Consider the following 17,249-nt stretch of genomic DNA (forward strand, 5'->3'; position numbering starts at 1 on the left):
AAGCTGTCAGAACACAAGAATACTTTTATAAGCTTCTCTTTCTCTAGCATATAACTGGGCAGTTCATCAAACTTCTACCACAACCTTCTTTTTTCAGTCCAAAGATTATCTTTCAAATCCAGTCTTTCTCAGGGACAATTCCTACATTTGTCACCACCATTCCACCCAGCTGTTTTCCCATAACCCTTGATATAAGAAAATACATCCAAACCTTTTAGCACAGCCTCGGAGGAGCCCGTGAGGTGAGCTGATACAACCCAGGGTTCTGAGGGAGGCCCCAGTTTCTCAACTCTTTGACCCTGGGAAGAAGAAGAAAAGAGAAGAATTGAGGTCTTGTCTCCTCAACAAGAGGAAAGGAGGTTGTGATGGTTTTACCAGGGACCTTAATAGGGGTTTAACAGTTGTGAGTGCCCCATCCCTAAAGGTGTTGAAGGTCAGGTTGGATGGGGCTTTGAGCAACCTGGTCTAGAGGAAGGTGTCCCTGCCTGTGGCAGGGGGTTGGAAGTAGATGATCTTTAAGGTCCCTTTCAACTCTAACTATTCTATGATTCTATGAACAATTGTAATAATTTTTTAATGACCAGTGGAATGGCAGTTTGCATCTATATCTTATGTGTTACAAATATCATAAAGGTCACCATAACTCTTTAAGATGAGCTTAAGCTCAGAGGAACCAGCTCTGGCAGTTTCAGGTCTGTTTCAGTAAAGTCTGGCAAGGTTTGTTGCTTCACTTGAGGCATCTAGGGTCACACTCACGTCACCTGTGAGAAGTAGCTAATTTTGATATCATGGCTTCTATGGCGTCTAAGTTCACAGAATCACATCATTGAGGTTGGAAGGGACCTCTGAAGGGGACTTGGTCCAACATGTCTGATGAAGCAGGGCCATGTAGAAGGGGTTGCTACCATCCAGGCTTTTGCATACCTCCAAGGATGGTGACTTCACAAGTTCAGGGAAACAGAGCAGATTCTGTCTATTTATACAGGTTGAAGATTTAAGTTCCTCATACACGCAGTGAAAGAAACTAATTTTGATACCAAGATTACCCAGCCGTAATAGGTGTGCAGGATCTAGATCCTATAATCTATGTGCATATAAGAACATTGGCTTTCAGTTTCTCTATTTTTTGAGAGAGATACTGGTTCTCAAGTCTAGTAGAAAACCTGAAAAATGTCTGAAGAAGGGTATGAAACTCAAGAGATATCCTTTGCCATATGTATTTATGGAGCTGTCCTATGCTATATTTAAATCAGACAGATTTTGGATTGCTTGGAAGTGTCAAAATTGTACAGAATTAACAGAAGCATCCATCCACAGAGGGGCAAATCCTACCTTCCTGTCCAGGAAAATGATTTTCGGCTGTACAGGAAGCTCCTTCTCAACTTCTCCATCTGAGGGCTGTACCTGAACAGAGATGTTACAGGGTTTCACATACAGGCATGTTCCTGGGTAGTGTCTGCTTCCATTTCTTTCACATGCAAAGGAATGTAAAAAAAAAAAAAAAAGAATCAGGAAATTAATGCTATGAAAACACTCAGTGCTAGTCCCTAGGAATAACAGGTTACTTTCTGTTCACAGCATTTCCTGCCTTAGTAATGCAGGTGGCAATATTCAGTATCTGTTATGAATAAGAAGGAGCACTACACAAAATGACTACGTATTTACCTTATCATGGCACTTTGCTTCCTTGGATGAGAACAGAATGTATGCAAATATTGTATAGATATCTCTTCCAAGCAGACAGCAGCACCAAACTAATAAAAAAAAATAATAATCTTTTTGTTTGAATCCCCAGTTTACAGATGGAAAAGTGAGAAGTTAACAAAATAATTTATTTCCCTGGTATCATATTGGAAGTATGTAGCAAAGACAGGGATTTTATGGATTCAGAAACCAAATGCCTTGGTTCCAAAGTCCTCACTGCGGTGCACTGATAACAGCAGAGGCTGCAAATGTTCCTGTCCAGCAGAAAGATTTCCAGTGAACACCTTTGAGCTCCTCTAAAAGCAAAGTTTCAGTTCCCCTACACAAGCACAGCGCTTACTTTGGGCTGCATTTCTTTATCCTGCCATACTCTTATCCTTCATTACGTGCGAAGTCTGCACACCGAAATATAGCAGGATACAGGATACAGACACCTCATTGAAAGACATTGGTTTTTCCAAGACTGAAATTTAAATTAGAGCATCCCAGGAGAGGGCTTCTGCATTTGAATACAGAATTAGCACTTTATTCTGAGCCTGTATCATTTCATTCCCTCTCCCAGTGCTTTGTGTCATTTAGTATCTCATATATATATATAGATATATATAATTTATGTATGTATAAATCCCTCTAATCTGCAATTGCAGTGAAGTGGCTGGGGGTTTTATATTGTCTTGAAAGTAAAGTAGAAAAGCTATTCATTCATCTCTAGTGTTTGCTTAAAGGTGTTTACAAACAGAAGATTTATAAAGCATAAGTTTCCTTTAGTTTAACTCGGTTTTTGCTTTAGGTTTTGGTTTTTTGGGTTGGGTTTTTTTTCTCTTTGTTTTTGTTTTTTTTTTTTTTGTTGGTTTTTTGTTTTTTTTTTTGTTGTTTGTTTTTTTTTTTTTTTTTGAGGTTGTTACTATGCCTTGCAAACCAGAAACTGTTTATACTGAAGCTGATGAGGAATGATCAGAGGGCTAGAGTACCTCTCCTATGAGGACAGGCTGAGAGAGTTAGGATTGTTCTGTCTGGAGAAGAGAAGGCTCTGGGGAGACCTTTCCAGTACTTAAAGAGGACCTATAAGAGAGATGGGGAGAGACCCTTTATCAGGGAGTAGAGTGATAGGATGAGGGGTAATGGTTTTAAACTGAAAGAGGGGAGATTTAGATAAGATATAAGGAAGAGTTTTTTTACAATGAGGGTGGTGAAACACTGGCACAAATTGCCCAGAGAGTTGGTATATGTTCCATTGCTGGAAACATTCCAGGTTGGGTTGGATGGGGCTCTGAGCAACCTGATCTAGTTGAAGATGTCCCTGCTCATGGCAGGGGGATTGGACTAGATGCCCTTTAAAGGTCCCTTCCAACCCAAACCATTCTATGATTCTATGAAACACTGTTCTGAACCACAGACACTGGGAAGATCAGCTTAGGGTTTAAGGATACCTGCAGTCTCAAGATCTAGCTCAAGGATTTACACAGAAAGTTTCAGTTCTTATCTTGGTTCTTTTTCTTTTTGGTCAGCGGGAAAGTCTGAAAGGCAGTGATGTGTTTTTAATTCATGTCAAAGGCACCAACGGTCTCATGAGTGCTCTTATCAACCTCCTTCCATAAACGAACATTCTGTACCGTGACTGAAATTCATGACAGGAATGACACACCAAGCCACTCCTGGTTTCATGGCAGAGATCTGCACCCTCTGTGAGCTCTCTGGCTCCAGCTGAGTCCAGAAAAGTTTAGGTGAATCTTGCATGGTTTCTATAAGCCAAAAAATTTTTTTTTCTCTCTCCAGGTTCCTTAAAACTGCCAACAAACAGGAAAAATGTTGGCACGAAATGTTCTGCGTCCACCCCCCAAGCCCTACACAGTAAAGCTGTGTTCATCTCACACTTGAAGGAAGGGTGCTGCAAAGTGTGGTAATAGGAAATGGATGTTCCTAATCCCTAGGGTGAGTAATGGCAAAGAAAACAAAACAAAACACAAATATGCATACATACTTAAAAATTAATGTCTTTTTGCAGGTGATTTGAATCCAGTTGACACAGCACAGACCATGGTGTGTATTTCCCACACGGTCCAACCCGATTCTTGCTGTGAGAGACCCCCTGGCCTTAGGGTCCAACCCTGCGCACAGCGAGTTATGTTCCTGCAAGCGAGTGTCAGTGTGGAGGAGGAGAGAGGAGCAGCCTGCTGCTCCCCTGGTGATTTGTGCTGGAAGGAAAATAGGCTTTCCTGACACAGCTTTGCAGCTGGGAGGTGGGGACGGACAAGCACGCCTGTAGCCTAGCAAGGGCTGGCACGAGGAGATCTGCCTTCCTCCTGATGGGCAAAAAGAGCATGTGTTTTGTCACCACCCTGAAGCTTCATGCTGGGGAGAAGCAGGCTGGTTTGCAATTCCCTGCTGACAGCGCTCAACGGGGAGCAGCTCCGTTGCTCTGTGCCTCGCAGCTCTTCTAAACGTGGGCACAGCGGGCAAGCAGGCGCTGCTCCTGATACCTTATTCTGCAGGGACACCAGGGTCAGGATCCCAGATTCTTTCACCGTCGGTGCCGACACGTCTGCTGGACATGCTTTCACTCAGCAGGAGAGCAAGTGTCTGCTCTTTAGTAGCAAGGAAATTAAGGACAGGGAACTGCTGGAGAGGGTACAGCAGAGGGCTACAAAGATGATCGGGGGCCTGGAGCATCTCACAAGGAGAGACTGAGGGACTTGGGTCTTTTTAGTCTGGAGAAGAGAAGACTGAGGGGGGATCTGATCAATGCTTATAAATACTTAAAGGGAGGGTGTTAAGAGGATGGGGTTGGTCTTTTTTCAGTGGTGCCTAGGGACAGGACAAGAGGAAATGGGCACAAACTTGAATATAATTAGTTCCACCTAAACATAAGGAAGAACTTTACTTTGAGGGTGGCAGAGCACTGGAACAGGCTGCCCAGAGACGTGGTGGAGTCTCTGTCTCTGGAGACATACAAACCCTGCCTGGACACGTTCCTGTGCAACGTTCCTGCTCTGGGTGGACCTGCTTTGGCAGGGGTGTTGGACTAGATGATCTCCAGAGGTCCCTTCCAACCCCATGTCATTCTGTGAAATTATTGGTCGTAGAAATTAGAGGGTCTACTTTTAAGGCATGATTGAGAAACTAGGTGGAGAAATTTGGGGCAGAGGGAAGTAAGTCTCCCTGAAATCATGGAGAGATTGTCATTTTAATTATAATTACAATAATAACTATAATAATAATTATACTAATAGCAACTATAATAATAAGAACAATAATAATAATAACAGCTATTACTATCAGTTGCCTTCAAGGGGAAAGAGATCAGATTCAGAGCCTGGGTCAACAGTCCGTTACAGTTGATGGATATATCTGTATTAGAAAACACACATCTGTGTTAGAAATACCAGGCCTTGGCACTGAAACTTGATTGCCTCTACTGTTAAACTGTTAGTCCGTCACAAGCTATGGTCCAGGCCCAAGAGGAAAGTCCAGGACAACTCCCAAATTGTCTGGGAGCTGATAGAGTCAGAGAATATTCTCACTTGGCAGTTTGGATGAAGCCACCCTGAAATGATGGGTGAGAGAATTTGATTTTACGGACATAGGCTGATGCATATCAGCTGGCCTTGGTGCCAGAGAACAGCCCCTGACATATTTAATTTCCTGATAAACAAAGACAATGAAACTAATTGAATAGTTGTCTGGGTATGTCTGCAATGCCACTGTTGCAACATCAGTATATTCTTGGAAGGGGAAAGAGACTGGGAAGAATTTGGGGAATAAATAATATGTCAAAATGCATCATGGTCAAGCCAAAGAGGTTTTGTTTGGTTTTGTTTTGTTTTGGTTTTTTTTTTTTTTGTTCTTGAAAAGGTGGTGATTGCAGGTGAAGAGAATACAGGCTACAAGAAAGAAGCTGTAGTGAAGACAGGAGATAAGCTTGTGTAAAGCAAAGTAAGTACAGATTCACTGGAAGGGATGTGAGGAATTTAGCATTTTTGGGTAAGTGGGTTCTCGCATGATGTGGCAATGAAGTCAGCCAGACACCAGGTACCTGTGCTCTCTCAGCTGCACTGTTAGAGCTTTGTCTCCCTCTGCAGATCTTATCATTAAGTGATAGAGACAGGGAAAGACAGACGTGATTGTCCAGAAGACACTAAGGATTCTGAGCTCCTTCCTACTTTAAGCAAAAAAGCTATCCAAAAGATGACTTTTCTTTCCACTGAAGCCCATGTTTTCCCATATTATAGACATTAAAGTTAGAGGAAATAAACTTCAGTGGAAAGCAGGCTGCAGCTTTCCTTGACGACAAAGAAACAACAAATACATAATACTGATCATTTCTCCTTATGAGGACTAAACTAATGGACTGAATAGGACCCATGGTGTCGGACATTACTGGTGTCTCCTGTCTTTCATGTAGGTTGAGTCAATAAGACCAAAATTCAAAAACCTAGGCACCTAAATGCATATTGTAGCTGTCATCAGCAGGGAGCTTTGAAGGAAGCTGTGTGTCCACTGTCCTGGAGATCAGATGCTGTGATGGGAGAAAGCTAAGAAGAGAACACCTAGTGGTGTAGAGAAGTAGGAAGGGGGCCTAGGTTGATGGTGAACTGGAAACAACAAGAAGAACAAAGTAACTGAATTGCCTCTGTGGGTACGGCTGGGCAAGAGGAGTATTCTTTATCTTATCGTTGTGAGGGTTTCCTTTCATAAAGTAAAGATGATTTACTTAGAAGCTGGATATTTTGTGGCTGATGAAAGCATCAGATAAATAGGCTAGACTGAAAATGTTCTGAAGAAGAGGTCCAATGCATACTCTCTTGGAGTGTGTATTAGTTAAAATGCCCAGTCTTTTTGTCTAGCTTCTTTTGACATTAGCCTTTTGGGGCACTATCACCATCAGATCTTTATTTCTCCATTTGCTAGAGGCTGTCAAAGATCCACATGGCTCCCAATCTAGCTTTCAGGATTTTTTTCCTCATTTTATAAGTCAGTAAGCATGAACACGGCTGTCCCGGAACACACAGACATGTCTCCTCCATAAGGCCACTCTTCTCCCCCTGCTCAGAAAACCTCTGTTTAGCAATTTTCAGTCCCAGTGGCACCAAAAGCTGAAGGCAAGCAGTGGCCTGGTCGATGCAGCTGGTGGAGTCCAGATTCCTGCAGTCTGGAGTGATAAGACACCTTAAAAGAAGAAAAACAGGGAGACTGGAGGGCTTTAATGGATCCATTCAAGGGTGAGGTGGGATCATGAAGAGTCTTTAGAAGGAGAGGGACAGAGCCAATGTGTCAGATAGGAGCGAAACATCCCCCACATTCATTAGTGACTTCCAATAATTGCTGTAGATGAGTGGAAATACCCCAACTTACATAGCTGCCTGCTAGTGGCAAGGAGCTAAGCCTGGCTTCCTCCATAACACACCCCTGAAGTTTACTGTCAGAGAAACGTCTTTTATTAAATGTAAACAGCATCCCGCTGGAGGTCAGAGCCTTGCCACTGCTGTGTATCCCAAGGTAATACCACTTTAAGCTCCACATAAACTCTTAAACAGTTTCTATCCTAAAACCAGACCGTAGGTGGTACAGTTTTTTACGATATGTTATAATAGTGCAATAAATCTGTTAGCTTAAAATCGAATCTCCGTGGCCTTTTAGAGAAATCATCATTAAATGTAAGGCCCTGTTAATGATGCCATCCCAGTGAAATTGTTTAATCTGCTAGGGGGGTGAAAGGTCACCAAATGAATTTTTTATAATACATCAACTTGACACGCAATAGGGAAAACTGTAATAGATAAAAGCAAAGGAAAAGGGCACTGTCTTCTTCTGATAGGTCAATAGCAGCCAAGAGAGTCACTCATCCACTTTTCCTTCACTACCGTGCTCCTTTTCCATTTAATATGGACACCCAATTAATACCTCAGCACCATAGACAACCTCATTTTAGGTGAATTATAGCAATTTCTTCCCCCTTCTCCGAAATGAAAGTGATCACAATACATCATAGCATTGTGCGAATTAACGTTAATTGATTCGAGTTACCAAGCATTGATGGGCCACTTCTATAATCTGGTCCTTATTGGGAGCTGGAAGGGATGGAGGGAAGATTAGATTGCATCCTCCGTTGCTTTGACGACGGCGGTCACCTGATGGCTTGTTAGACAGTTGTACGCTTCTATTGCTGGCCCCAGTGGGGTCGTCAGTAAACTGGAGTGATGTCCAAACATCATTACACGCTGCTCCGATATTAAAGCAAAGGGATTAGCACCTTATTGCAAGCAACCTGGATTTGTCATTGTGCTGTCGTTATCCAATTTCCAGATGATAATGTGACTGTGGCCTGCGGGCGTGGGGTCCTACAGCCAAACCAAGGTGTATGTGTATATATCTATATATATATACACGTATACATATATATACATGCCTACACCCCCACAAAGACCCAGCATTCAAAGCCCTTTAACCCTTTGTTCACCAGGTCCCTGCTAACAAAGCATGTGGAAGAATTTTTCCCCCTTTCCCATCAAAGGCATGATAGCAGTCAAGAGCGCGATGTGACAGCAAAGCTGGATGACCTGGGAGCCGTCATGGCCGTCACTCACTCAAATGTCACCCCAGACAAGCTCTGCTGATAGGGGTGACACCGCTCACATGTTAAATAAGAGGGAGTGGGGAACGGATCGGTCCGTCAGAGACATGACTGGCAGCTCCTCTCTGCTGTGTGCACGCGTTGTGTAAATCATCACTTTTACTGCAGGTCCCATTAATTGTTAAGGGGGAAAATGGATCCTTGAGAAAGGCAAGTTTTGTTTCACAGCACTGGGGTACCAGCACTGGGACCAGGTCTCCTTCCAGTCCCCGAGGAAGACTTTGTACTGTGCACTTTTTTACTGTTTTACTAGACTGTTAAATGAGTTGTTGGCCAAAAATGGGTCTGAGCTATTCCCAAACTATTAAAAAAACCCCAAACATTCAGAATATTGTTTTGACTGCGTGGAGAAAAAAATTTCAGGAAAACAGATTGATGTTGAATGGGAAATGGTCTTCTTTCAGTTCTATTGGCAGGTTCTTCCAGTTTATTCTCTGAGGAGGATTAATTTTCTATTTTTAAATTTACCTCTCGATACTTTACACCCATTTGTTCCTGTGCTGTCATAGTCCATTGGTGTGTAGAGTTTCCTCCCTGTTATTTACTATTTCAACATATTTTCACAGATAGGATATGTCCCCTCAGCCTGGCTTTGCCAAGTTAAACAAACCAAGCTATTTTGTTCCTTACATCTTAAAATAAACTCCATTTCCATGATCATCTTAAATGTCCTTCCTTGTATCTACTTGAACTGAGGTTGTCTTCTTTGCATATCAACAAGCAGAGTGGCACATGCTACTCAAGAACATGCTCTTTATAGTGTCCCTATGAACATCTGACTTGCAATTATGTAACCCTAATTTTAAGGAGCTTTTAAGTTTACAGTTTAAGCTCCTGGGTATCACCTTTTCCACATCTTCACTTCAAGGGTGTGTGGCAGATAAAACCTTTATAGAGCCTCAAGTGCTGCAATCACAGCAGCTTTGACATCAGAATTTTCAGCATCCTGCCTTTGCCTACTCACTGGAGGAAAAGCTGGATCCCTACATAGGGAAAAATTTGTCATTTCCCTATTTTAAAACCCTATGCAATTCCATACAGCAGCCTGCCTGAAACCTGGACCAAGGTTACCAAACCCAAGCACTTTGGGGTTAGGATGTGTCAGAATTAATCTAGGTTGGACATCTAACCCTACCTGCCTGTGTACATGTCGTGTGACATGGTGAATTAGTTGTCATTTCTCATTTAGTCCTCTGCATGGGTATTGCTGTTGGAACAAGCAGTTCTTTGATGATTTGCTCCACTTTTATTGCTTGCTGTGAGTCTCAAACACCGTTATTTCCTGGGCACACTCTGTTTTTCACACGCTACCCCAAACCTAACTCTTAACAAATAAAGATTAGTGCCTGCAAAACTCAGTTTGTACCAGCTTAAAGGTCTATCAAGAAGGAGCAAAGTGCCCTGCACTAACGTGGGGATATGGACTAAATAGCTTCTGGACGACTGTCCAGCTTTATATTTCTTATTTTGTATAAAGACACCCACTAAAACACACACAATACATTTGCTGTTGTGCTTCCTTGTTCTTTCACTTTTATATTTGTATTGATATCAGGCAAATTTTGCAAAACAGAGATTTCTATCTGTAAATACATTGCAGTTTATATTAATATACAAGCATTCAGAGAAAGATAAAGCTATGTGATAGTTATCTCTCTGATTCTCCAGCTGTGCAAGACTATAGCAGTCACAGCAATCACCTCCATCTTCCCCTGACAAACCAATGAGCTGTGCTTGAAGTGACCCTAACAAAGGAGTTAAATTAAAATCATGTTAAAAAGCATTTCAAATCATAACAGACAAGTCATTTTTTTAAAGGCTTGACAATGTGAAATACAGACCTACTGCCTTGCTACCCAACCACAGCAAGGTTTCCAAGGCTCCCTTCAGCCTCACTGTCCTGGGCTGCAAAGATGCAACACCCATTCTCTGCTGATAAAAGATTTTTTTATTGTTGTCTTGATGTAAGAGGAGCCACTATGAAACCACAGGGAGACTGGCCTGACAGGAGTGCGGGTTTTGTGTATATCTGACAGCCTGATTGGATTTTGCACTACTCAGGGGTGAAAATATTTTTCTTTTCCTTCCACAGACAAATACACGGGAATACTTAGCCTGACTTGTAATCCCAGTCCCATTATCCTTGCCTGTGCTAGCATGTACTGCCTAAAGAGAGACAGATAGATAGTGGGGATACTACATGTCCCAACAGGAAAACCCTGATTTCATTTCACAAGTTATCTGTGGCCTTATTGCATCAGAAATGTCAGCCATGAGTAATTCCAGAAAGCTATGACTGATGGGGAGCAATAAATAACACTGCAGAGGAGCCCAGGCAGCTAAAGGTGGATGATCTCTGATCTTGTCCTGTGATCTGGTGATGTTAGTATTCTCTTTAATATACATTCCGGGTCTTCCCCCACTGAGACGGTGAATCTATGGGTTTAAGCTAACACTGCTCTTGTCCCTATAATAAATCAGCCTCCTTCCTAGGGACCTCTCTTGATCCTCGCTGCTCAAACTGGTTTCACAGAGCATGCACAGACAGGAAGAAAAACCCCAGGTGGGAGACCAGTCCCCAGTGTGGAGAAAATGTCATTTCTTCCTGAAAAAAGGCAGGCACAAGGTTTCTTCCCTGGCAGACAGAAGAACGTGGTCCTTTCCTTTAGGTGATCCCTGCTTTTTCCCCCATCATGTTACACTGATGCGTTCATGAACCTACAGGCATTTAATAGGGTTCTGGTGAACTTACTCTAAAAAAAAATCTATACCTTGTTCCTTTCCCACAGTTTAGCTATTGTTGCTCCTCTTGTTCTGGTCATCACTAATGGACACACTGAATGAAGGGTCTCATACCTGTCACACTCTGAAGGCTATGACATGTCTTGTGATGGCTTAAAGACAGGGCAACATTTCCTATCACAGGGTGTAAAACTTCCTGCAACATTTTTTTGCTGTCCCATTTTGTTCCATCCTACATTGTAACACAGATACACCCACTGAGAATAGTGATGTTAGTTCTGCTGGTGAAAAATATTGTGTATCCTCAGAGTTTGACCCTGATTTAAGATTTGATCTCGCAAATAATAATTTCCCGCTGTGCTTAATATAAGACCACTTCAAAAAAAATACCCAAAACCAACAAACCAAAAACAAACAAAACAAAACAAAACAAAGATTCTTATGGTGACAGACCAGTGTCATTAATGTGGGTGCTTCACTACCATAAGCCATGCAAAATTCCTAGAAGAAAAGTTAAGCTTGTGAATAGTAGTTTGTATCACTTGTTCGTATCACCAACAGACACTAGAATGGTACAGGGGTCAGTGGGAAATGTTAGAGGATATGGTATTAATTAGAGAAAGTAAGTCTTAGACAAATCCAATTTTTTTCTTGTATAGATGGAATACACTTATACTTGGGTAAGGCTCAGTAGTGCACAACATCAAAAAATAACATTATGCAATATCAACAGAGTACACAATAAGGTTGCCAAACATCTAATCCCATGCCCTCTATTAAAAACAGATGGGATATTACCTTTTCCATATTTCCCATATGCTTTTAATACAGATTCAGGATCTGAGGCTGAAATACGCTGCTGTCTGCTCCCTTCCCAGCCTTGCTCCTCCCAGCCTTCTCTGCAGATAAGGGCTGCCATCTGGGCCATGCAAATAGTGGCTGCAAGAGGCTGAAAAGAGCAAGTCGGGGACAGAAGAAGGAGGGACAGAAAGGGTTGTTAGCTGCTGTGGAGGAGAGGGAAAAAAAACGACCTTCAAAAACTGAGCCTTGGTACAGAACATCAATAAAAATTAGCAAGTACAAAACTGACCAAGAACTAGGTAGCTGACAGATCTCAAAAGGTAGCTTCCATTGGGAAATCATTATAAAGTAAAGGGGTATCCTGTGTTGCTCTGTCAAAATCAGCTTCTGGCCGGATGCTTTATCTATGTCAAGAAACAAATATAAAGATAAAATTCCCAGAAGGGTTGGTGGGCTGATATATTATGGAGAGAACAGTCAAACATGGGCACATAAACCATGTGGTGTGTTGGATCTGGGCAAACAAACTGGATGGCTTGGGTCCTGGAAAGCTAGGACTGAAAAGGAATTAGTGAATACAGTGAGCAAACAGAGCACCATGAGCTCTCCTATATCTGTGGAAAAATGGGCTAATGGGATCATTGAATTCTGTCAGTAGAAAATGGGATTTAGCACCACTTTTGTGTATGGCACTGATACGGAGGAGAACTGTTGGCTTTTCAGACATACACGCTTCAAAAAGGATTCAGAAAACAGAGACAGGGAAGGAAAGAAACACTCTCCAGAACTCAAACCTTTCAATTTATTAAAAAGCAGACAGCTAAATGATTTGATTACTCTGGAGGTATCTGGAAGAGGAGGAAAAGTCAATGCCCAGAAACTCACTGATGTAACAGGGAAGGAAAGAACAAGAGACTCTCATGGGAAGCTGGAGACAGAAAGGCTGACAAGAGACAGCAGGCTAGTACTAGTGACAGCAAAACCAGGGACAGTATCCAACATCTAGGCTCACATTCAGCCTAGGGTTGGATACGTCCAACTCTTGTGTCTTCAAGACAAGACGCTTTTCTAAAATAGGTATTTTAGCCAAAAATAAAGGTCAATGCTGAGGTATCAAAGTGAACAGCAGCGGACTGTGCCATGCAGGAGATGGAAGTTGAAGATTAAACAGCCTTTCCTGGCCTTAAAGTTTAAAAGTATATAAATCAAGGTTTAGACCTACAATTTAATTACGGCAACAACTGATCTTTCATAACACATCTCTGGTGCTATACCAATTTATAAACATTTTTAGATTTAATTGTTTAAAACTTAAGATCTATTGTAGTTTGAACTTCTTTAGAAACATTGACTTTCCCCAATACTTTATAGTTTCAAGGCAAACATCCAGGACCTCTGCTCCTGGTTTAAAGCATCATGGGCACCTCTGCACTACAGAGATCTATGAGCATCAGCAGAATAACACAGTGATTCAGCCTCACAAGTCCAGCTAGCACTTGGGCATAGCTCTGTTATGGAAATTTTATAATGTGTTTCACCCTGGTTAGTCATATTTCAGCCAATTAAATTGACTGTTTTCAGTCAACCTACTCCCTATCTTAATAAGCAGATCAAGTGGTTAAATTGCCTCACAACACTTAAATCAGAAACTGCTGATACTGCACTTGGTACTTACCTATTGTTGGCTTGTACTGGAAACAGTGAGACAGGCTGAGTGACCATCAAGCTATCAACTGGCAAGCCGAGGCCTCTCTGAAGGTCTCCAGTCTGATGGGTGTTGATAATTGTTCTGGCCAAACTCTTTAAGCTGTCACTTGTCAACTCATTTCTTGGATGGTCTGGTGGATCACCAAGTTCAATCATGAGAACTCTTGATGGGCCAGCCTCATCAGATGGCTGCAGAGCTCGGGTACTCACTGGTCCTCTCCCCACTTTCTGTGAGCTAAACCTGCTATGAAAGGCTGTACAAAATGCCATGTCAGGGCAGTGATACTTCTTTTTGCTAGCATTGGCTGAGATTACCTTCAACATGCTTTCACCTCCCAGCACATGATGGACTACTCTGACTTGGTCATGACCAATCTTCAAGAAATCAGCTAATCGACGTATTGTACTTGCTTCACCCTCTTCCCCGAGAGCCTCAGTTACAGTGAAAGCCACAAGAAGGGAAAGGCCAGCAACTATTTCTACAGGTTCCTTCTCATGCAGGAGAACATAGAGAAGATTGTCTTCAAAGCTAAAGTAATTGGCTCCTGCCCTTTCATTCAGTGAGAAAGAAGATGGAGTTGGAGAGACATATTCCCCTTGAATGAAAACACGAAGGCTGAGTGGTTCGTTGTAGAATATAGCAAGGGGCACTCTGGTTGTGTTTTGGCCACTGAGGAGATAGAGTCTGAAAGTCAGAGGTGCTAGGTCTGGGAAGCAAATTGTAGTGAGTTTGGTGGATGGCAACACAGAAAATAAAGTAGAACGATGCTCTGCAGTACAACATGGTGCATGTGATATCATGTCACTGAAGGTGTCCATAAAGCTGCCAGTCATTGCTACCACTGGAAACAGTCTTTGGCTGACCATATTGGGGTCCAAGTTTTCTAGGATGACAAGAGCGTGATCTGCCTGTTTGCAGAAGTAGCCTTGTACTGAGGGCTTGAAGATACACTTGCTGTCTTCTCTGTAAATTCCTGGAAGAGAACAAAGGGAGATGGGGAGAGAAAAAATAATGAATTGTTACAGACATAATTTCAACAGTTTGTGGTATAGTTGCTTATTTTCCCATTCAGTGCTCAAAGTCAATTTGTTGATGCTAACATTTTACATAGTTTTAAGCTTGGAACTAGGAGATATTAAATAGGTAGAAACTGCATCTACTTCAAGATGTCCTTGAGCTGAAAATGGTAGACTGTTACTGAGTGACAGAGAAGTACCATATATATTTGACTTATTCTTTCTAGTTATCAAATTATGGCCACCAATGAAAGAGCAGGCATGCTAGGTGAACCTTTGGTCTGACCCACCACTATGTCCTTATATCCTTATGTCTTTTACATTCTCCTGGTTACAGGCCTGTAGCAGGGTAAAAAAACAGGACATGACTACAATTCTTTGGGAAGATGATTTAATGCTATATGAAGTCTTCTTTTCCTACTCACAGGGATTCTATCATCTCAAAAAAAACCCCACCCACCACCCACCCCCCCAAAAAAAACCACCAAACCACTAGAAAGGACCAGAACACCATTAATCTAGTCCAGCAGTGAACTGCCACAGTAAGTTTTAGAGCTAGAAGAAAGCACCAGATTCAGACACATGTGCTCCAAGAGCCTATGCTTCCATTGCAGTCAGTGAAGATATGGAGTTTAAATTGTTTGCCCACAGGCAGGCATCTAGTATCTCATGGGATGCCCTGAGCTATCTACAGAAGGTCTACAGAAGACATATGTACTTCAAGACCAGCAGCTGAAGGCCTGGTGGGACACCACACATCACCTGAAATTACACTAGACACACATTTATGGTAACTGAAACACTCCCAATTTCCCAGTTAGCAATACAGGCAAAGTAGTTTAGAAAGCAATGATATTCACCCTGAAATACCTCTGTTTTGTCAGCTGGATTGCCCTTCACAACCCTCTAACTTTAGTGACAAGTGGTAGGATCCTGTCACTTAAACACAAGCGCATGTCACTTGGACTTCTTTGGGTAGCTACAATATCTGCAGATGTAACACATGATCCATGGGAGTACAAAAGCCACTTCAGGTGACACTTCAGGTATTCTTTCACTGAATATGACAGGACATAAGACACTTCTGTGTATGTCAGAATTTGCCATTGAATCCCATCCCAAGTGTCTGTGGTGACAAGTCAAGAGGATCCTTTTATGGAAGTATCCATACAGAAGAGATGTAATCCACACAGTCTTCTGAGTTAGGGTATGCTCCACCTGACCAAATATAGGACTCTGTTTTAAGATTAGAGAAATTGTGCCTCAGGCTGTAACAATGAGATCATCACTGATTATAAAGAGAGAATACAAGTAAATGAGTTCAGATACGGGCACCAAAAGCATAAACATTTCTGCCTGGAGCATCTCAGAAAAAGATGTGTGTTTCTGTTTTTCCTTCCTCTCTTCAAAATAAAATCAAAGGAGGAATTTGCTGCTGTAGCCAGCTATAATCCCCCTTCCCTCCATGAGCCTGCTCCTTCCTTAGCTGTGCTCACAAATATGTTAGGCAAGGCACAGCCAATGCCTAAATGAACTCTGCATTCCTCATTCAGCAGCTCTGGGGACGTGCAGGCAGATCAACAATGCCTGGCATTAATGATAATAAGAAAGGGCCAGCAATGTCCTTGAGAGTCACAAAGCTTTGGTTGAATGAAAGGGCATTCATTCCTCTTATCAGGGAAACATTGTAACTGTGAAACTCACTGCTAGCCGAAAGTACGAGAGTCCTGGAAAAGAAATGGACTATGAGAGATCAGTCTGGGCTCTGCTTATAACTACATCTTGATGCCTGGATCCTGTGGACACTTACCTATGATTTATTTCAAGGGGATTCCTCATGTGCAGACTGCTATCCAGGTCTGCAAACGTTTCCCAGAATGAGCTCTCACTCTGCACGTCACCGAGGAAAGGAATGAAATTACATAAATGTCAAGCTTTGTTCGGGGAGGACGTCCAAGTCAGATAGGATCTGTGCAAAAGCCCCTATTTTTAGACACCAGCTTACCATTTTCTTTCCCTTTTTCTTGTCTTTCCTTTTCTTTTTTTTTTTTTTTTTTCTTCTTTTTGCTTTATGAATGTAAGTATTTTGCTATTGGCGTGTGCCAGGGGCAAAGGGAGAGGAAGCAGCCACTTCATTCAGAAGCAGAAGTGGAAATGCTACACTAGGAGACATTGGGTATTGTCCCGGAGCGGTGGGAGGACACAGCCTGCAGCAGGCAGCCAGCCCACAAAGGCTGACAGAGCTCATCCTCTGCTCTCCCGGAAACTCCCCATCTCCCCACGGTGACATTTCTCTTGTCTACAAATGGGATTTGCCGATCTTTTGTGATTTCCCAGGACTTTCCTTTGCCCTGCCAGCCTTGCAAAGTGGGTTTGCTTGGTTTCCTGTACACACACCCGTGCACGCACACATATCGTTGCTTGTCTCCTTCCAAATGGCCTTATCTGCCAGTCACAATTTCTGCAGCCTGCAATTTCGATCACTTTTAAATGAAACCCATGCTGGCCTTAGTAATCATAATGTCATTTACAATTTACCACAAAACACGTTTATTCAGTTAGTAGCACATTGGAGAAAGAGAACTCCATATGAACTCGCTGCTGAAGCCCTAATCTGATTATTTCCTCATGAAAATCCAAGCAGGGG

General features: G+C 42.3%; 1 protein-coding gene across 1 annotated transcript in view; it reads right to left on the reverse strand.

The window, feature by feature from the left end:
• Positions 1 to 17,249, reverse strand: part of PKHD1 (PKHD1 ciliary IPT domain containing fibrocystin/polyductin) — a 248,200-nt gene that overhangs the window by 12,856 nt on the left and 218,095 nt on the right. The window contains exons 59-61 of the mRNA XM_074153149.1: positions 13,554 to 14,559; positions 1,333 to 1,468; positions 212 to 299 (exon numbers count right to left, since the gene is read on the reverse strand). Of these exons, the coding sequence (XP_074009250.1) occupies positions 212 to 299; positions 1,333 to 1,468; positions 13,554 to 14,559 (1,230 nt within the window). The remainder of the gene's footprint in view (positions 1 to 211; positions 300 to 1,332; positions 1,469 to 13,553; positions 14,560 to 17,249) is intronic.

Source organism: Numenius arquata, chromosome 9 (assembly GCF_964106895.1).
Source record: "Numenius arquata chromosome 9, bNumArq3.hap1.1, whole genome shotgun sequence".
NCBI classification, from domain to species: Eukaryota; Metazoa; Chordata; class Aves; order Charadriiformes; family Scolopacidae; genus Numenius; species Numenius arquata.